This window comes from Branchiostoma floridae, chromosome 9 (genome assembly GCF_000003815.2).
Source record: "Branchiostoma floridae strain S238N-H82 chromosome 9, Bfl_VNyyK, whole genome shotgun sequence".
Classification (NCBI taxonomy): Eukaryota; Metazoa; Chordata; class Leptocardii; order Amphioxiformes; family Branchiostomatidae; genus Branchiostoma; species Branchiostoma floridae.
The window spans coordinates 2,395,329-2,416,968 of record NC_049987.1 but is presented as its reverse complement, the minus strand read 5'-3'; the positions used below and the strand labels follow the sequence as shown (position 1 = coordinate 2,416,968).

Sequence of the window (21,640 nt, the reverse complement as noted above, 5' to 3'; positions counted from 1 at the left end):
GCCTGAGATACGGAGAGTTAGAATAACCCTCGTGTGGAAATCTGTATTTGACCTCTTCACATGTAAGAACTTCCAGAAGAGATAGTCGGAGTACAACCTGCAGAGAGAAAGCATATTCAAACGGTTTAACGTTATGGGATATATGAGCTTTCCTCTACACAACCAGTTAATCTCAGCTTAGCTGACGTTTCGATGTCTGTCAGACATTTTCCTCAAAGTTCCTAGGTGTGAGGATGAACTCACATTTTAGTGGGGTTCCTAAGTGTGAGGATGAAATTGGCCTCACCTTTCAGTGGGGTTCCTAAGTGTGAGGATGAAATTGGCCTCATCTTTCTGTGGGGTCCTAAGTGTGAGGATTAACTCACATTTCAGTGGGGTTCCTAAGTGTGAGGATTAATTCACATTTCAGTGGGGTTCCTAAGTGTGAGGATGAAATTGGCCTCGCCTTTCTGTGGGGTTCCTAAGTGTGAGGATGAACTTACCTTTCTGTGGGGTGCCCAAGTTTGAGAATAAACTTACCTTTCTGTGGGATTCCTAAGTGTGAGGATGAACTTACCTTTCTGTGGGATTCCTAAGTGTGAGGATGAACTTACCTTTCTGTGGGGTTAATAAATGTGACAATAAACTTACATTTCTGTGGGGTTCCTAAGTGTGAGGATGAACTTGACCTTACCTATCTGTAGGGTTCCTTAGTGTGAGGATGAACTTGGCCTTACCTATCTGTAGGGTTCCTAAGTGTGAGGATGAACTTGGCCTTACCTATCTGTAGGGTTCCTAAGTGTGAGGATGAACTTGGTCTTACCTATCTGTAGGGTTCCTAAGTGTGAGGATGAACTTGGTCTTACCTATCTGTAGGGTTCCTAAGTGTGAGGATGAAATTGGCCTTACCTATCTGTAGGGTTCCTAAGTGTGAGGATGAACTTGGCCTTACCTATCTGTAGGGTTCCTAAGTGTGAGGATGAAATTGGCCTCGCCTTTCTGTGGGGTTCCTAAGTGTGAGGATGAACTTACCTTTCTGTGGGGTGCCCAAGTTTGAGAATAAACTTACCTTTCTGTGGGGTGCCCAAGTTTGAGAATAAAGTTACCTTTGTGTGGGATTCCTAAGTGTGAGGATGAACTTACCTTTCTGTGGGGTTAATAAATGTGACAATAAACTTACATTTCTGTGGGGTTCCTAAGTGTGAGGATGAACTTGACCTTACCTATCTGTAGGGTTCCTTAGTGTGAGGATGAACTTGGCCTTACCTATCTGTGGGGTTCCTAAGTGTGAGGATGAACTTGGCCTTACCTATCTGTAGGGTTCCTAAGTGTGAGGATGAACTTGGCCTTACCTATCTGTAGGGTTCCTAAGTGTGAGGATGAACTTGGCCTTACCTATCTGTAGGGTTCCTAAGTGTGAGGATGAACTTGGCCTTACCTATCTGTGGGGTTCCTAAGTGTGAGGATGAACTTGGCCTTACCTATCTGTAGGGTTCCTAAGTGTGAGGATGAACTTGGCCTTACCTATCTGTAGGGTTCCTAAGTGTGAGGATGAACTCGGCCTTACCTATCTGTAGGGTTCCTAAGTGTGAGGATGAACTTGGCCTTACCTATCTGTAGGGTTCCTAAGTGTGAGGATGAACTTGGCCTTACCTATCTGTGGGGTTCCTAAGTGTGAGGATGAACTTGGCCTTACCTATCTGTAGGGTTCCTAAGTGTGAGGATGAACTTGGCCTTACCTATCTGTAGGGTTCCTAAGTGTGAGGATGAACTTGGCCTTACCTATCTGTAGGGTTCCTAAGTGTGAGGATGAACTTGGCCTCACCTTTCTGTGGGGTTCCTAAGTGTGAGGATGAACTTACCTTTCTGTGGGGTGCCCAAGTTTGAGAATAAACTTACCTTTCTGTGGGGTGCCCAAGTTTGAGAATAAACTTACCTTTCTGTGGGATTCCTAAGTGTGAGGATGAACTTACCTTTCTGTGGGGTTAATAAATGTGACAATAAACTTACATTTCTGTGGGGTTCCTAAGTGTGAGGATGAACTTGACCTTACCTATCTGTAGGGTTCCTATATATTATAAGTGTGAGGATGAACTTGGCCTTACCTATCTGTAGGGTTCCTAAGTGTGAGGATGAACTTGGCCTTACCTATCTGTAGGGTTCCTAAGTGTGAGGATGAACTTGGCCTTACCTATCTGTAGGGTTCCTAAGTGTGAGGATGAACTTGGCCTTACCTATCTGTAGGGTTCCTAAGTGTGAGGATGAACTCGGCCTTACCTATCTGTAGGGTTCCTAAGTGTGAGGATGAACTTGGCCTTACCTATCTGTAGGGTTCCTAAGTGTGAGGATGAATTCGGCCTTACCTATCTGTAGGGTTCCTAAGTGTGAGGATGAACTTGGCCTTACCTATCTGTAGGGTTCCTAAGTGTGAGGATGAACTTGGCCTTACCTATCTGTAGGGTTCCTAAGTGTGAGGATGAACTTGGCCTTACCTATCTGTAGGGTTCCTAAGTGTGAGGATGAACTTGGCCTTACCTATCTGTAGGGTTCCTAAGTGTGAGGATGAACTTGACGTTTGGCTGTACAGCCCGGATCAAGTCCGCTATCAGGATCGGCGGCTCGTTGTTTGGAGTGTCCCATAGTTCCTCTCTCCAGTGGTCGTTGTAAAATATTGTGATGGGATCGCCGTCTCCTATATAAAGCAAATATGGTAAAGGTATTCCCATATAGCCTATTTCAGAGGCTGTAGGTGGTGGCAACCCTCTTATTTTACCTTCCCAACCGAACCAATCAGGTGTACAATTTTATAACTGAATGGAGCGAGGCATAGCGAAATCACGCAAAGAATGTTTATCTATGGCAGGCCTAGGAAGGCATTAAAATGTAGTCCCATAGCTATAGCCTGTTTTGAAGGCTGTCGGCGGAGCTCATTCTTCTCCTTCCAATGCCGTTTACCTCCCCAACCGAAGTCAGGTACCCTGGGTGGAATGAAGAAAGTCACATAAAGGAGTTTATCTATTAAAGGATTTTGAAGTATCAAAACGTACCCACAAAGCCAAAGCCTGTTTTGGACCCTTCAGGGCTAGAGACAGGGGGTCGTTATCTACTGTGTTTAGGACAAGGAGCTCTCCTTCCACCGCATTTTACCTCCCCAACGGAAGTCAGACAGATGTTTATTTTCACAGTGAGGGCAGTCGTGTTAAACTGTTAACGTGTACCTGTTATGACGTCATGACTGACAACTTCTTCTCCGAATGAAGTCCAGCGTTTCCGGGTCCGGTGCCAGATATCCCAGGCTGCATCATCAAAATAATCCAGATATTTACCTAAAAGAGAACCGTGATTAATCATAAAACAATGAAAACAGTGAACAATGAAAAACTGTAATTATGAATTTATTTGCAGCTTCAATCGGCTTGGGGAAAACCGCCCATGGAGGTTATTATAGCGGCGCCCGTTACGATAAAATGTTCATAGGCCCCTTGACTTTGTGCTAGTCGCTAATCTCCAATCAGATCCTACAATGGCATAAGATAGTACCAAACTGGCCAAGGAGTGTAGTCAGCCAAGAGGTGTACATTTGCCACGTTAAATCTGCTTCCAGTCGGCTAAAACAAAGCAAATGGACACCTGTTGGTTGACTACACTTCTTGGCCAGTTTGGTACTATCTTATGCCATTGTAGGATCTACTTGGGGATTACTAGAACCCTGATAGTGATGTGTGTGTGTTTACTTTCAAACACTTTCCCATGTGCACTAGGTGGTGTATATACAGAGCGGTGCCCATCTCCGTCTCAATAGCCTTGGGCCACGCAACTGCAAATATTACAGGGGTTAGTCCACTGGTAGCGATGTGTGTTTAACTACCATATGTTTGTCTTACCCTTATAGTCTTCGGCAGAGAAAGCAAAATGTATACCATTTTTAGCTTTTAAAAGTCTTGGTAAGACCTCACCGGGGATCCAACTCACGTCCTACCAAAGTAGACTATACAAACACAAATACAAGGCAAACATTATACATGTATTTTCTTATATTCTATGATTTCGTTTTTACTCACAACATTACTTTTGTTATATGATTTGCTTGTCTGTAATTGTTTCAGTGTTGTTGTTTTTTGTACTCTTAGTTTGTTTCTGATGACGGCACAAAACAAGCGTGTTGAGCTAGAGTGTGTCGCCATCATGTTATGTATTTATCTGTTGCAATAAAAAAAATACAATGCGAAAACTCTGCTTGTTAGGCCATCGCACCAACATTGATGTTATTCCTTCATGCGTAATAACAATCTCTATGATTTTCACTTACCGTCTGGTTGTGTAGATTCCATTATTGTTGTTAATGTTATTACTGATATTTTTGTCATTGATTAGAATGTTTTATCATTGTTTAGAATGTATCAACCTATTAGTTATTTGCGCTTCCTTCTCATACACATACTATTGTTTTAACTGTACTCTGGAGGTGTGGGCCCTAGGCCTGTGAAGGATATACTAATCATGTTGCGCACACGTCTAAGATTTCATTATGAGAATCTTAGTAAATAAATAAAATGGTATTGCAAGTCGTCGGTGAAAGTTGAATTATACATCAAATTAAGTTTCGCATGGTTACAGTTATTCCGAGATTTTGGAAATGGTAAGACGTACCAGTAAGCATTGGCTGTAAATTTGTATTCGCCTCATGAACATATCAATTCAGAGCTTTGGTTTAAAACTAGCCTGATTAAGTCTCGCTTATGGCAGCCCTCGCATCTGACCGGCCTCCTCGGGAGGGTCAGTAACAGCCCTTGGCAGCAAAGTTTGTGTAACACATGTACATGTACAGACTATATGTGGACGGGACAGTTACAGCCCTATAGTCAGCATAGTTTGTGTTATACCCCTGTCACATTTGGCGAAAATCGATCGGACGACTATTCTGCGTCATCGACCGAGACTCGCTTGTAATTATAACTCTATTGCACAACAATTGTACAAGGTACAAAGTATGGCTTATATGTGACAGGGACGGTTTTCAGGTGAAAAATACGCGCAACCCTCTGTCGATCTTACATATGGCCGATCTTCCATCGATACGCCCGAAGATCGTGGATAATGTGACAGGGGTATTATACAGACTAGTTTAAAACCTGGTAACTCTACATTTTTGTCCAGTCAATGATTAAATACAGCGATTTCCAAATGTCATCTAATCGTACCGAGATGTTGGTGTTGATCCAGAGTCCACCAGTTCGGTTCGTTTTTACTAGCACTGACAACATCCGGGTGTTGGTTGATGCGGTAGTAGAGATCCGTGGTTCCGCACTTCGGCATACCGATAATGTAAAAGTACGGTAAACATCTGCAGAGGAAGGAGTCATTAATTGGTTGATTGGTTGGTTGATTGATAATAATGAACTTTATTGCACGACATTTGCACATGGTACAAAGTATGGCAACGATTATTACACAAAGTACAAAAATAGGTATAAAGAATAAGTCTTAACATCCTAATAAACATAATGAGGGCTAACACAAGTCTTTGATATAATATTACAATGGAGTTGGGCTAATCATTACTTTCATTATTTTTTCTAATAGCAAAGCAGTCTTTGATATATTTGCCTATCTTTGCATTATGGGAGTTGTGGCATCTAAAGATATATACAAATCTGTCTGTAACATCGAGTCTCTTGAAATCTGCTGTACTGGATTCGAGAAATGTGAATAACTCATTACGTAAAATAGCGTATCTAGAACATTCCATTGATTGAGTTTTTGTAAGGGAGTGTGTGTGTGTATGTGAGTCAATGTTTGTATTTTTCAGTGAATAAGGGATTGAACATACACATAGTGTGAGTGAGTGAATGAGTGAGTGAGTAAGCATGTGACTGAGTGATGGAGTGAGTGACAGAGAGTGAATGATTGAGTGTGTGCTTACGTGGATGAGTGAGTTTGTGAAAGTGACTGATGAGTGAGGACGTGGTGAGTGAATGAGTGCGTGAATGAGTGACTGAGTGGCTGAGTGAGTGAGTGAGTGAGTTAGCATGACAACACGCTCACCTCAACCTAAATTGCCCGGTCCCGTTGTCAGAGCGTCCCTCCCGCCACCGCGAATCCACGTCTGTTCCCTGCACCTTCTCGAACCAACACGGGTTCTTGTAGTCGGGGAGAAATTCCTTCGGGAGAGCTGAAAAGATCTTTAGCGAAAGAGATACATTGTTAAATGATTATTTTCCCGACAGTTGTCCATGAAGATGATTATGTCAGAAACTCTTGTAGCTCGTCTTTAACTTCAATCTTGCATTCCTGTACTTGTTTATCTACTCAACATTTTATTCACATATATTTCAGTGCGGTTAGACAAAAAAACATCCAACCCAAATGATAACACCATTATGTATCGATGGATTTTTGTTGTGGAATTTTGTCGAAATTTCTTTAAATCAGGCCAGACAAATTTTCTAACATTTGAAATTAAAAGTGTCCATAACCCCATGTGATAATCCACCCTAGCCCCTGTAGAAGACTTGTATGTTCCGGTCTTAGCTTGTCTTATTTCTTTATTTGATTATCCTTATGTACTATCACATCTTACATGTTACTTTACTTTATTGTTTATCGCTTTTTATTTTGTGTAGTATGGGAAGGGGGGCAGGGCTTTTAAAGATACAATTATAATAACACGTTTTCTTCTGAATGCCGATTGAATGTTTTCTGTATTTTCCTGTGCAAGTAAATAAAAATAACTAACGATCAAGCTAACGAATCGAAATTAGACCTATATATTAAAGTACTTACTCCCTGGTTCAGTCTCCTCAGTTCTCTCGTCATGTTAAATCCTACTGCTTGTGTCGTCTGTGTCTTCTCACCCGACCATGACGTATTCTGACGTACTTGTATGATTCTATCGTCCATTATCTCTTCACGTGGTAAGGAAGTACCTACCGCAGCCCACCGTGGCGCGCCCCGGTCTTCCAGCGGGTTCCACCCCCCGTAACTGTACCCGTACAGAAACAGCAGCGTCAGGAGACAAGCGCAAAGCACCAGAGCTTTACCCCAGAACTGGCGGGTGGTCGGCTGTTGGTTCAGCATTTTAGGACGAAAAAACACATTTGTAATGTAAAATATTAGAATTTTAAAAAATGCCTGGCACGTTGCTGTACATCTCTCTCTTTCTCTTTACATATCTATATGTGAAGTAGTAAATTAATACTCATACATACACACACACGTATGCATATATATGTATATTCATTGCTCTTTGTTGTAGTTCAAGACAAACCAGACAAAACAATAAACACAGGAAAAGGATATGGTAGTTTTGCAAAACCGGATAGCGTGTATTGTCGGTGCTGTCAACGCAAATGTAGCAAACAACGCCAGACCAGATCCTTGTACTCGAACTCAGGACCTCTCCATGCCACATCATGCTAACATCCTACCGCTACGCTATCCGATGCGACTTAAAGCTCGAGGGTATGCAGGAAAGGGCCAAAATATACAAACCTCTTTTCAGTGTGAGTTAAAGCCTAAAAACCATAGTGGCCCACACAGGGCCATTATAAATGAATGGATCACTTTTGCACTGAAGACAGGTTAAAGAATGTCACGATTGTCAATCAATAAAACTAGATTTAAACTGATTTGCACAGAATCGGGCCAACAGGTATTATAATAATAAGTACCCACCATGAACATATTGTTGATGATCTCCGTACCTCTTCCCGTCTTGCGTCTTACGTGTTTTTGGTCTTGTAATTCTAGGATTGCAAATGGATGTGTCACGTTGGCCAATAGTCAGTAGCATTCAGTTTATGTTCTGGGAGACACGTCGACGCAAACAAGCCGGCTTGTTTGATCTTGTTTTGGACGGATATTTGTGTGCCATTTTTGGCGACGCCTCAGGAGCGAGCCAAGTGGTATATTATTGTGTTCAGTCTGCAAAAATTCTAGGAATTGTGCAGGGATGTTTCCACAGGAATCCTAGTAGTCCACAGGTATGCTGGGTATGTAAGTCCCCCAAAAGATCTATACAGGATATACTAGTATCTCAGGAATGCAATGGCGAAATGTAGGTCATGATCATACTGGCTCCCTGTTTTAGGAAAATAGTCGTAGATAGGGACACTCTGCACAATATAGATCACCTTGTGTTGATTGTTATGTTATGAAGGATACACGCACGCACACACGCACACACATACACACGCAGCGTTCAAAATATTTTTTTGGTTACATGCAAAATTGCAATTCGCAAGCCAGCTACCCAACACCATCCTGCTAGCAGATGATATACTCTTCTACAATACTGAGAAATATTTCAAACCCTGCTATGTGTTATTTCTTGGGACACATTCTTACACTACTCTGACTGGAATTCAGGTGGCTACGAATCCAACATTACCTCTTTCGTTGGAATTCCAACAATGGATCTGTCGTTGGAATTCTGACACTGCCATCGGAATGCCAACACTGCCACCTTCACTGGAATTCCAACACTGCCTCTCTGACTGGAATTCAAACATTGCCACTGAAATGCCAAACTGTCACTTTCACAGGAATGCCAACACTGCCACCTCTGTGAAATGTAGGTCATGCTGGCTCCCTTGAGGAATGTGCTCGATCTAGGAAACTAGTCATAGACAGGGAAAGTCTGCATAATTGATCACCTTGTCTTGGTTGTTTTGTTATGTACACGTGGCACAGCTTCAGAACTCTTTTGTGGGTAAGTTACTCGGTGTAGCACTGTAAACGGTAGACTATAATCTCAGAAAAGCCAGAACCTCGGTATAAATACAACTACAGAGATTCGGGGATCGTCCAGCCATGGTGCAGAGAGCTGTAGTCTGGTGTAGAAGAGGATTCTTTATACTTGCATTGGACCTTCAAGGCAGAGGGTTGTTTGTGGGGCAGCTAGTGGATGCTATACTGTGTCGGTGACAGAGGCAAAAGCCAGAGGGAGATTCGTGCATCGACCGTTATTGCTGTGGGTGGCGAAGACATCTATTGTGCGGACAGTTCAACCATCAAGTTATCCCAAGGACTGGATTACTGCGTATATAGGAGAGTCAAGTGGATTAGGTACAAGAAAGTCATTCAAAGATAAAAAGTGCTGGAAACGGTTGGTTCTTTCTTACATTTCTTTTCTTCTCCACTATACTCCTCGCAGCAGAGCCTGTTATTTGTAGGGTAAGTAAATTACTGTTCATTGCTGGTACTGATAGCAGTGCATTGCATTCCTGAGGGCTGGTCTGTTACATGTATCAGGGACAGTACTGTTCTGGTGACTGTAGGTTTATGTTACAGGTAGGCTAGTGAATTGTGCCAGGGATAGTGCGACAGGGAAGTTCCAGGCGATTCCCAGTTTGAGTTGTGTTGATGTTTACTTCAACCGTCGCCATGGCAATAACGTTTTTATTGCCAGTCTTGTTTATACCTATTGTGTATATTTGCACGTTACAGCTGCTTCGTACGGTTTACAGTGTATTTGAAAATTTGATGCGTGTGCGGATGTCATCCATATAATCAAATCAACATGGCCTAAGTAAAGAAATAAAGTCAGCAGAGGTAGTTGAAGACTTCAGTCAGAGCCAATGATTCTCACAACAATTTCTTTATTTTACAGGAGTACTTTCTTCCATGGGCTGGCTGCCCCCGAGGAATATAACATTTGAACCCCCACTGATCATTGTACGTCATTCCTGACCACACGCATTTAGTACTAGTATTTGTTGTTCAAGATATGATAGTAATTATCTAACAAATAAGAAAAAATCACGTACAGTAGCTGCCTTGTGATATGGTATTTGGACCAAATTGAGACACCTTGTGGTACTGCAATTCCTGATTTTTTCAATGTACTGTTATGTTCACGGTTTTCACGGTGACGACTGTAACGTGAACTTATCATTACCGATAAAAAATAATTCACAGACTTTTTTCATGCGCACTTGCCACAACAGTGAACATTTAGTTCCGAGAACAAATAAAATTTTCTCAGACCGTGAAAGTTTGGTACCGTGAAGATAAAGTGAATTACAGTATGTAATATATTTGTCTTTACACCTTACACATCTAGCTATAATTCAATGTTTTTAACAATGACGGAAGTTGATGAGAGTACATGTAGATCAAAACTTCTCACAATGGAAAGCTCGATGAATAAATCGACTGTCTGTGGTCTTTGAAAGGAATTCTTTTTATCTGATATGATTTTTTATTGACATATCCACATCATTCAGTGTTTGTGTCTATGCTTGTCGTGCCTGCTGTGTCTATGTTCTTTCTCCCTACTCCTGCTTCTGTGGTGTTCTCTGTGCTTGGGTTTGTCATAGTCTCTTTCGTGTCTGTCTCGTTTCTTGTGGCCACCGTCATCGGAATCACGATCGTGTCTGCGATGCTTCTTGTGTCGCCTGTCGTCCTCAGAGCTGCTGCCATCCCTCCCGCGCCTGTCCGTGTGGGGGTCGCGTTCCTTCTTGTGATGCTTCTTGCGGTGTCTCCTGTCGTCTTCAGAACTGCTGCTGTCACGTCTGTGTGTCTTCTTGTGCTTGTCATGTCTGGATCTGTTCTCTGTGTCCTGTGAAACAAAATAGGTTACAGTTTCAGAACACATTTGTCAACATCAGCAGGGCTCGAAATAGTTTTTCTGCATAACGACACTGGTGCAGGTAACATTGAAAATTAGTTGCACCAGACAAATTTTATCTGCACCACTCTCATATTAGGAATTACGGATTATATTATAATTGTTCAGGAACCATTGTTATTTTTTAATTATATTTCATAGGGGGTAACAGTTGACGCAGCTAATAAGAATCCATGTACACCTACATCATAGTACATTTATGTATAAAACCCATTACATGGACAAGTGCAGGTTAGTTGCAGGTAAACACCAGAAATACCTGCACAGCTCCAATTTTACCTGCATATGCAGGTGGTATTTCGAGCCCTAATCAGCAACAAAGAACGGTACTGGGAGGCAAAGACATTGTTCCGTCTACTGAAATTTCCAATGGTTGAAATGGCTGGCCATGTTCTACGAAGGTCAGATGACATCAAGGTGCTCTACATTGGGCTCCTGAGGGAAGAGGAACAAGGATGTCCTAAAACTACATAGAAATGCACTGTGGCTAATGATCCAGCAACCATGGGGATCACCTGGGCTGTGTCTCAGTTTTTAGCACAGAACAGACCCCAGTGAAGGAAACTCACAGCCACATGCAGATGTCCCACACGGGAGAATAGAAACAACATTGAAATTTGAAATATTACGCTCTGAAGACAATTCCTTGACTGTAATTTAAGCCTTATTTGAAATACATGTAGAACTTTGATCTCAGACATGCAGAGTGAAGAGCTCCTCCTCCTCCCCCCCCCCCCCCCCCAAAAAAAGAACTATTGTAACACCCCTACAAAGTTGAAGGCGTTTCCAGTACCTTACTCCTCCTGTCATGGCTGGGGTCGGGACCTCTCCCCCGGTCCTGGGTCCTGCTGGGTCCAGCTTCATCATCATCATCATCACCCAGGATCAGGTCATACTGTTTCCTACAGAAAACATGAAACATAATCATGGTAGCCATTGCAAAGCTCTGTTATACAGTTAAGACACATACTAAAACGCTTTTCTATTGTCTTTCCAATGCATGACTGAAGGAAGGATACTTATGCAAAACCCACTGGAAACATAGCTAATATCTGTGACCAACTACTCCACCTACAGAAACACCTGCCAGCCTGCTGTTTTCTATATACATCACAGTCATTCACACTCTCCTCCTATGAGAGATTGATTTCCATGAAATCCAAGAGAAACACATTGGAATTGGTCTCTAATTGGCGATAAGGATATACATCCTCTAACTAAGGTAAATATCAGAAACCCTCTGAATAGAGAAAAAGGGAAGATCCACACAGGAGATATTTATTCTTCTGCTGCGTGTGTTTCAACTATTGAAGTGAGGTTTCGAACCAACTACAACAAAAATGTGTGGTACGGTTACTAAAGATAGAAGCAACTAGCAGATAAACTAAAATCATGATTCTATAGTAGCCCTTCAACTGGTCATGCAGTAGCATAGCTGCCATGCATCAGGGTAGCTCCTACGTGTGCTACTGCCAATTGTCTGGGGAACTGTATATTCATATCTTTTGGTGGTGACGACAGTTAATTAGCAAATTAAGGAATGGGTTCTAGAGCTCTTGTTCGAACTGGCGTTGCAACACCTGTTCGAATACAGCAATGAGTTAACCATTTCAAGTTTCTTGGTTAGCAGAAGGGAACATATGAGCAAACTACTACCTGGATGCGATCAATCAGTGCCCTCATCCCAAATTTTGATGAGAAATTAATATTCCAGAAGATAAAGATGTCCAAGTTCCCAAACAGAATAGCAGAGAAGCGAATGTGTGTAGTACCTCGGAGTGAACTACTATCTGGATGGTACCAAGGATAATCTGGTAAGGCTAAGCATGGGCCTTAATCTTTATAAGTCCCACTGGTGTTCAAAAAACTTGTACAACTTACCCGACACCCTTGGTTTTATCCTTCAGTTCAAACTTGGACTTCTGGCCACCTTTGGGTGCATTAGGGCCACCTGTTAGGGACAGATGTGATGATATAAAAAGAGATTGTATACTTCAGGTACGCATATATATATATACTTCAAATATTAAGGTGTTCGAGAAATTCTTCAGAAGGCCTTGGTAACACTGGTCATACTTTAAATGTGGTGGTCATCCATGTATGGAAATACAGTAAAATTACTTAGTCAACTTCTTATACCTCCTGTCACATACATACTTGTGTCATGTACATACATTTCCATCTCCGATAGAAAGTCTCTGCCTGTGAGGTCGTACCAATAATAGAAATGCACAGTTGCTGTACTTTAAACAAACAGTATCTTTAACTAAGAGATGAAGAAACATATTATCTAGGTACTATCATAACACAATCTGGGACCTAAGCAGCTCTGCTAACATCTGTTGAACCCACCTTTCCACACCTTGGACACAGACTGGCTGAAGTCCACATGGATACGGCGGTCATCGATCAAAACGTTGTCCATCTTAAAGTACGCCTCCTCACAAGCCTCGGGCTGGGGGAACAGTGATCGGGTTATGGATTGATTGAATCTTTCTTCCATAGATATTAGTATTGCATATCAAAGGTCATTTTCATTTGGGAAAACATATTGTTTTTGGTGGTGTGTTTTTCTTACTTCCTTTTTCTGTCATTTTTGTAATGCCTCAGAGACTATTTCTTTCTTTTTATGACACCTCAGTGGTAAGTCTAATGGATTGCATTGGGTGTGATTAGGTTCACAAAAAAACAAATTACTTGGAGGGAAATACCCTGCATTTTCTCAAACGCTGTACAAGGATACTCCATATCGTTTTGTAAAAAGGATTATACAAAAGGTTAAATCCTTCCCACCCTTATGGACATATTGGGCAGTGCCCATTCCCAATCAGAGCCCCCAGGCCACACAGCAAGCACTGAAGCATGGGGCTAGTTTTGTTGGTTCCTGACAGAACTTTTTGATTGCAAGACTTAAAAAAAAAGAACATGATACCTGTACCTTCTCAAACTCCACAAAGGCATAGCAGAGGGAGTCTCCTGTCTTCTGGTCCCTGATGACCTCACAGCTGTCATGGCAACACAATATGAATATTCATGATACATAAATTAGGGAGACAATCTTATCTCATTGCCCCTGCAGTTCAACAAAAGCTACTACAGCTACAGGACTACACTAATATCACTTCTTACTGAAACCAGGAGCTACAGTTGTATCTGCCACACATGTAAAGATCATGACCCAAGCACGTTCAGATACAAAAAACAATTTTTTTTATTATGTTGTAGTACTCGATGTAGCTGCAAGGGGGACCAAATCACACATTTTAGTGACTGAAACCTTTGCCTTACCCATATACCATTCAAATCCATCTACAGGATCTAGGGAAAGAAAAAAAAGAAATTTTTCAATACTTGTAAAACAAATCTAATACTATTTTTTACAAGTAATAGCTTCACAATAAGGCTCCGCCCCTGAGGCACTGCCTTACGAACTAACCATTTGATCTCTCCGAACCTGGAGAAGATGACCTCCAGGTCGTCGTCCTGGGTGACGGGGTTCAGCTTGCAGACAAACAGCACGTTGTCAGGGGGCGCTACATCTGCCTCGGGGAGGTCTCCCACCTACGGGCGCAACATGCTGATCTTAGCGAGACATCGGTCTAACAGCCGTATGATATTAGCAAGGCTCTTTGACAGTTCAGAGGTCACAGATCCTATGCTGGACACAATAGGCCGCAGTGTGACATCCTAATCTTATACATGTATCTTGGGTAAGCTGTAGAGAATAATTGGTTGTTCCCAATTAAAAAAAAGTGTTGCTATTCCTTCAGTAATGGTATTATTCGATGATGTCACTGAACTCAATCATATCCAGTTGCTTGACTAAGTGCTATTTTTGGACGCCACATAACGTAAACTATGATGTCAGTTAACTTGACTTTTTGGCAGAAAGAATCTATTAAAATTAAGCATGAAATTTTGCAAACTTTGATGTAAAATGACATTAAAAAAGTGCACATGTTGTACAAATGTCTTTACATTATTATACTTTTATTATGTTTGTCTTCTTCTGTGAGCCATTAACAATTTCAGTGTTATTGGTTACATAAGCCCTTTAGTGGCACCTCTTACGAGAATGAACTGAACTGAACTAAAGCCCTTTAAATATGATGTGTGTGCAAGCCGTGAACAATGTATTACAGGGTCATTAGTGACATAAGTGCTTAGATAAACTTAAAGAAAGAGAAGAAGTAGTCCTGACCATCTCCAGGATCTGTGTGCGAGCCTGGGCCTCCTTCTCCTGTAACATTTCCTCCACCTCCTCCTGACTCCGCCCTTCTGTGTCGTCTATCGCCTCGTCAGCTCCGATCCGCCCACTCTGTGAACACAGGTATCAACTCACGGTACCGTGATTCAAGTTTATGGGGAATTGCCTTCGCAATAGGAGGGGAAAGGGGTGTTCAAGAATTTCTTATGCCAGCATTTAAGGAAGATATAAAAAAACTGAACTTGCAAAAAGCCAACCCCCTTGACAGAGGCAGATGGAGATCAGAAATCAAAACTAAACGACTTCCCGCAATGTCCAACCCTTGCAAGACAAAGAAAAACGTATGCTAAACTGGATAGTGAATGAGTGAGTGACTTGAAAACAACTGTAATTACTTGAGGGATGCAGAGTCCTCCCCAAAGGAAGGAATAAGGGAGGCCCTCCACTATACTCCAGCCCAGCTCCACTATGCTACATTTGAAATCTAATGTGTTTCTTCCCTATTTTCCAGGTTAGTTTTGCTAAAATTAATGAAAATTCACAGATTTTTGTGCCAAGTGGCATCACTTTTCCAGTTGGCATTGTCTGCAAAAACTTGTGAATGGGCAATGATCAAAACAATAGTGGTTTTGGCACTTCACAACAAAGGAATAACAACAGTATATTATACTTGTAGTATTTGACACCCTCTGTCATGCAAAATGAACTTATTTTCACGAAAGCGTAGCGCGTTGGTTTGGGTTATTTTTGCCAGCCCCTCCACTATACTAAAAGATTCTGGGGAGAACCCTGGGGATGTGTACCTAAAAATGTTACATCAGGTACAGGTATAGGAATCATTTATAATTGGTCTGGTGCAAATTCAGACCTGGACCTGTAACTGAACTATTTTACAAAGTAACATGTGGTCTTGAATGAATTGAAACATGAATTAATGGTCAACAGATGTTTACTAAGCAGAACAATATTTGCTTATGAGAGGATATAGGATCAAAATCTGGCGTGTAAAACGGACTCTCCTTTTTGCTCTAAACAATCTAAAACCTTCTATATAATTTGTTTTATATAGATTCTGAAATTTGCTCTGGAAAAAGACATTGCTTTTTGCATGTGTATTTTCAAATTGCATGGCAGTCTATGCTAACATGCAATTTTATATGTAACAGAAAAGTAAGGATTTCTAGCACACATACAGCATGGGTTAAAGCCTGAACTTACCATTCAGGTCCTGACAAGTTGAACTGAATCTCTGGACATCATGAATCTGGACCTAAACCTGAACATGAGTTAAGGTACGCAGCACTTACTACTGTTGAGCATGCATATGTACTAACTTTGATGCAAAATGGTGCCTCCAAAATTGACTTCAATGAAGTTACTAAACCAAAACTGACCCCCCTCCCCCCTCACCTCCAGTTGTTCCTTGGTAGGTTCCGGTGAGCGGTCCGGGATGTGGTCGGCCAATCCCGCGGGGTCGTCAAACGGGTCGTCCAGCACGACAGTGTGGTTAATTCTGGGAAACAAAATGGAGGAAGGTTACAAAGAACACAAAAATGTCCCGCTGTTCAGGTTTCCTTGTTCGTACCTCATATATACTGTTCCCAAGTGTAAACTGCAGAACACAACAGGTTTGTACTAAACAGTACACGTTGCATGTCCGAATAGATTAGGAGTTAGGAAATACCATCCTCCTACGCATAGTCCCCAACGGCGCTTGCTAACCGCCTATGTGGGGACCATGCCATCTGAAGGGCCACCCCTGGTTACTGTGAGCGTCGCCACAAACCAGCTGTCAGCCAATCAGAGAATAGGCCTTTCTTGGCCTTTCAGTTTACAAAAGGGATCTCGCAAAGACCTGACTGGGCGCTGATTGGCTAGTTCCCATATAAATTATAAGGGTAAGCTCATTAATATTTATAAGCAAGACGGTCCATAACCGGGGGTGGCCCTTCAGATAGCAGGGTCCCCACACAGGCGGTTAGCTAGCGCCGTTGGGGACCGAGCGTAGGAGGATGGGAAATACTAGTAGGTGTATGTAGGTATAAGTCACTTTCCCAAGGGCACAACATCGGGACCTGTCAGGGATTCAAATGCCTAAAACTCCCTCATGTTTGACCCATCTGAAGGGACGATGCAACTCTTTTCCAGTTGTGCCCAGGCCCTGGCATGTGGGTGGAATAAGAGTGCAGATATTCTACATTACAATGTATAACACAACTGCATAATGTTATAAGCAAAAGGTACATGTACTTCAAACCTTCATTCATCCAAACGGTTCTAACTTTGTGCGTGTTACTCATCACCTGATGTCCTGGTACGGTCTGTGTTCGTTATCACAAATAGCTTCGTTAATCTTGGCCAGCACGTCATCCCCCTCGCTAACCTCGCCAAACACGGTATGCTGTCCATCCAGGTAGTCCACATCCTCTCTTGTCGTGATCAGAAACTAGAAAATAAAAGCAGCAAAAAAGGCAAGACCATAATAACTGTAAATAGCCGTCTGTATCCTATAGTGTCTGTACCCCTTAAGTGTCCATACCCCTGCAGTCTCTATATGCCATGTAGTGTTGGTAACCACTGTAGTCTCAGTACCCCTGTTGTGTCTGTACACTGTCTGTACCCCTGTACTAAGGCCCAATCTAGACACAGTTTTTACTGATATATGTGGAGATGTCGGGAGGGATTTAGAACGTAGGGGGCGGGATACCCATGGTGCTTGCAGTCATAAACATATCGCGCGATTTTCAAAATGGCGGCAGAACGACGGTCAGCATTTCTGCTCATGACAGATCAGATTATGTTCTTTCTGTATCTCACTGGCGTGTTCTTAAACATGAGAATATCAGGAACGACAACACTGGCCAACTATGATCAACCGCGCTTTCGTCCTCGCTGCCCTTATCGTGGCAGAGGTGGCTAGCTGCACCTCCACTCGATCTCGCATCATGCAAGGAGCCCCACGTGACCGTTTGGTGGCAAAACAACTGCAGAGTAGTACCACTGTACAGTACTAATAGCACTAGTATCACAAACTGAATTTGTAGCTATATATATAGCCTAATGAGCCCGCGTTATACGCTAATGAGCCGCCCTCCCAAAGTCGGAACGCATCTACACGCGCGCGGAAGCTGTCAGGGACCCCTGCTAAGCTATCGGAAAAAACTGTGTCTAAATCGTGCCTAAGTACAATCCGTACCCCCTGTAGTGTTTGTATAAGGTTGTGTAGATAAGAAAGCTATGTTTAAATGATAAACTTTCTGTTGAAAACAAATTTGCTGCACGCGGTTACTTGTACCTGAGACCCGTGCATGTTGCCGCCATTGTTGACCATGGAGACCGTGCCGACCTTCCGATGCTTCAGTCGCGGATTGGTCTCCATCTCGAAGAACCGCGCCTGGTCTCCGTACAACTTACTGTTCAGAAGTAAGAAGCAAAGAGGATGAACGATCAGTATCTAGTATTTTTCCACTAATGTATGCACACATGAAATACACATCCACAATTTACAGATTAGAACACATCACTAATGGATTTAAAATCTCGAAGTCCATTAGTCACCAAAAGGTAAAATGTGAAAACTCAAATAAACTTTAAATAACTTCATCAGGTTGGCAATTATTCATATAGTAAGGTTCTTTAGGCACAACCAGGGGTACTTACTTCCAACGTTTCGATGTCTATCAGACACCATCATCAGTGTAGAATGACCGGAAACAATTTTTGCTGCTACATGTACTTATAGCTGATGTAGGTGACATTACGTTTGGGACATCATGCTGCTGCAGCGCCACCTACATCGGCTATAAGTGGCAGCAAGAAGTAGTTTCCAGTCAGTCTACCCTGATGATGGTGTCTGATAGACATCCAAACGTTGGGAGTAAGTACCCCTGGTTGTGCCTAAAGACCTTAATAATAATATATCAAATAAACTTTTATAAAACACACACATCATCTCTACTGATCTTGAACACATTTTGAACCAGATATCATACGTACAAATTTATGGTATTTCTTACACTATGTTGACTTACACGTACTAGTAGGCTAAGTTGTTATTGAGGCAAGCCATTTTTCAACTTTTACAGAAACTTTTACTGAAAGACGCACAAAAAATCCAAGACATACAAAAAAGTGTTCCAAAGCTCTAACACTATCAAGATTTGCCTTTATTTTGTTAAAATCACACACGTCTGAACTTGCATACTTAGATTAGAAAAAAATTCATAATTACCTGAATATGGACTCTCCACCCCTCCCTGTGCCAGTGGGATCACCCGTCTGAACCATGAAGTTTCTCTGAAAATATTTTAAGAAGGTCAAGTTCCAAATTTATCATATTGACTATATTCTTGACAAATGTACAAAAGAAGTTTCCCAAATATGCAAATACAGTACTATGTAATTTTTTTGTCAGTAAGAATATGTCAACATCATACAAGTAAATTCAAGACCACAAAACTACAAACAAAAGTCACAGTTTGATGTCATAAATGAATCATAAATTATATTGATGAGACATGAAAAATATCTCACCTGTACAGAGTGGAAGAGGCAGAAGTTGTAGTATTTCATCTTGCAAAGCTTTAAGAAGTTCAGACATGCTGGAAATGGACATAATACGGACATTAATGCTAAGATATGAAATGTTATGATTCAAATACAACATATTACTGTAGTCTACTATGTAGACTATGTAGATTTTAGATGATATAAGATGTAACATGTGCCACATACTAGTATATTAGTACTTAAGTTATCCAACCCAATGCATTTAGCCCATGGTGGGCAGGAATACGCAATAAAGATCATTGTCATTGTCATTGTAAAAAAAGAAATGTTTCGTGAGGATTTCATTTCGCGGTATGAAGAAAACTTGCTCATGGTGATTTTACTATTGAAAAGATTCATTTTTTGCAGTAGCTTGAAGTTTGCGGTAATGACACAATAGAGAAACAAGTAGAGCAGTCAGTGAAAACTGCAAACATAGTTTAAACCACAAACATTTGCCCTTTTAGTTTTACACACTATAGCCTAGTATAGGTATAGCCATATATATCAAAATGGTTCATTTCAAAATGTTCAAGGGAAGTAAGAAACATTGATATCAAAATATATGGTTACGTATTGTAAAAAAATGGATATTTCGAATGGAAAATAAAAGTAGTCATAAGAAATGGCCTCATCTTTAAGCAGATGTAAGGTAGAGCTTCTTGAACTTGATATAATCTTGCTCAAATATTCAAGCCACTCAGTTGATGTCACGGTGTCCACATGTGCATAATAATACACCCGATACTAGTATTATTATAAATTTTTATCCATATAGAACTAGAAGAACCGTCTCTGTCTTTCGGAAAATTCAAGTAACCAACTATGTTTACAAAACAACATACAACCGTGCAAAAAACGACACCAAAACGTCGGCAGTACAAAAAGTTATACTTCCGCCCCCCTCCCACCCATCCAACACACACACAAACTGTTGTAAAATGATAGTTTACTTACTTCTAGGTCTTTCCTCTGTGAGCAGATCTACGGTAATGTCTCCAAGAGTTGTCTCCAAGATAACTGCCATCTTACATAACCACCGAATGCCTTCAAATGTTCACGAAACTGCTTTTTTGGCAGTGTAAATTTTGAACTCGTCCCCACACGCGTGTACGCGCGGCGCAAATCCGAGCTTTCACTTGCAGTACTGCAGCGACACCTAGCAGGTCATATTCGTAATGCAGGTAACATTCAGGTTGTAACTTGTATGACTAGGGCTGGGTACCGGTACAGAAAATTCAGGTCCAGGTCCGGTTCAGGTCCAGAGGATCAGGTCCAGGTTCGGACCTGAACCTGGACCTGATTCAGTATGACTCATGCCAATGGTCCATTTCACTGCATAGAAATTTGTTTGGTGGAGTATTAGACTTACACTGGCGTCTTAAAATCCTACAACGCTAACTGCACCTGTACGATTGACTGTAAAACTTGGTAGAAATGACTATAAACTCTACTCTACTTCACTCTTGTTATTTTCTTCCACCTGCAAGCGCCAAAACGTGTGAATGCCTGATGAAATAATATGTTAATTTTCTAACCGGTCCAACATCCGGTCCACCTAATTTTTTCAGGTCCGGTTTTTCTGGACCGGTCCAATAAGAAAAACCGGTTCAAGTACCGGTACGCTGTACCGATACCCAGCCCTATGTATGACCGATCACCTTGGACTATACCATAAAATAAGGTAAGTTTATCGAATATAAATGAAGCATATACAATTTATAGAAAATAGTTAACAGCAGAATTAAAGTTACTATTAGTCATAACAAAATTATAGTATTAAATATTTGATATCAAATCCTTTTTCTTTATATGGATCTATTTTTCACGAATATAAAGAAGAGAAGCAATGCACCCTTTCCTTATTAATGGCACAGCCAAAAGGTAACAGTAGAAAGTTCAAGTGAACTGAGGACAACAACAACAACCTTTTTGCTGATCGGTTCCGTCTGTCAGTCATATCTGAGATGTCTGAGGACGATCTGAAAGCAAACACGGTGGTCAAATACGGGCTCAAAATCTCCCATGTCTAGCCGAATTCGAACCTTCTTCCATGATGTTCCATCTGACGTAATTCGAACCGAACCCGTGTTCTATTTAGGTCATCTGCGGTCATTGCAGGTAAAACCGTGCTTTCTGGCATTTTTCCCCCCAACTAACTTGAATCAGGCGAAAAATATAGTTTTTAACCAATATAAACAATTTTCTGGACAGTACATCTATGCTTTCACTTTGTTTGGGACCTGTAATATGTAACGAAGCTACTGGCGTTTTTG

At 41.5% G+C, this 21,640-nt stretch overlaps 2 protein-coding genes across 2 annotated transcripts in view; both read right to left on the bottom strand.

Annotated features, from left to right (window-relative positions):
* LOC118422953 (carbohydrate sulfotransferase 15-like) overlaps positions 1-7,056 on the bottom strand; it is a 9,177-nt gene extending 2,121 nt beyond the window's left edge. The window contains exons 1-6 of the mRNA XM_035830840.1: positions 6,910-7,056; positions 6,025-6,161; positions 5,181-5,323; positions 3,198-3,305; positions 2,515-2,671; positions 28-97 (exon numbers count right to left, since the gene is read on the bottom strand). Coding sequence (XP_035686733.1) covers positions 28-97; positions 2,515-2,671; positions 3,198-3,305; positions 5,181-5,323; positions 6,025-6,161; positions 6,910-7,056 — 762 coding nt within the window. The remainder of the gene's footprint in view (positions 1-27; positions 98-2,514; positions 2,672-3,197; positions 3,306-5,180; positions 5,324-6,024; positions 6,162-6,909) is intronic.
* A 3,120-nt stretch (positions 7,057-10,176) lies between these two features.
* On the bottom strand, positions 10,177-20,519 carry LOC118422952 (peptidyl-prolyl cis-trans isomerase-like 4). Its single transcript, XM_035830839.1, has 13 exons — positions 20,322-20,519; positions 19,350-19,417; positions 19,048-19,112; positions 18,112-18,229; positions 17,120-17,262; positions 16,227-16,329; positions 14,811-14,927; positions 14,046-14,170; positions 13,548-13,614; positions 12,962-13,064; positions 12,491-12,560; positions 11,403-11,511; positions 10,177-10,540 (listed from the first exon to the last, which is right to left on the bottom strand). Exons 1-13 carry the CDS (start codon positions 20,389-20,391, stop codon positions 10,202-10,204), a joined length of 1,497 nt encoding a protein of 498 aa, XP_035686732.1. The 5' UTR covers positions 20,392-20,519; the 3' UTR covers positions 10,177-10,201.
* Between the last annotated feature and the right edge of the window lie 1,121 nt (positions 20,520-21,640).

Excerpts from the sequence above, each read along its gene's own strand:
- LOC118422952 (XM_035830839.1), bottom strand. The coding sequence starts at position 20,391 with ATGGCAGTTATCTTGGAGACAACTCTTGGAGACATTACCGTAGATCTG. Across the intron at positions 18,230-19,047 it reads GGTGGAGAGTCCATATTCAG|TAAGTTGTACGGAGACCAGG; the intron begins GTAATTATGAAT and ends ACTTCTGAACAG. Across the intron at positions 14,171-14,810 it reads GCACACAGATCCTGGAGATG|GTGGGAGACCTCCCCGAGGC; the intron begins GTCAGGACTACT and ends TTGCGCCCGTAG.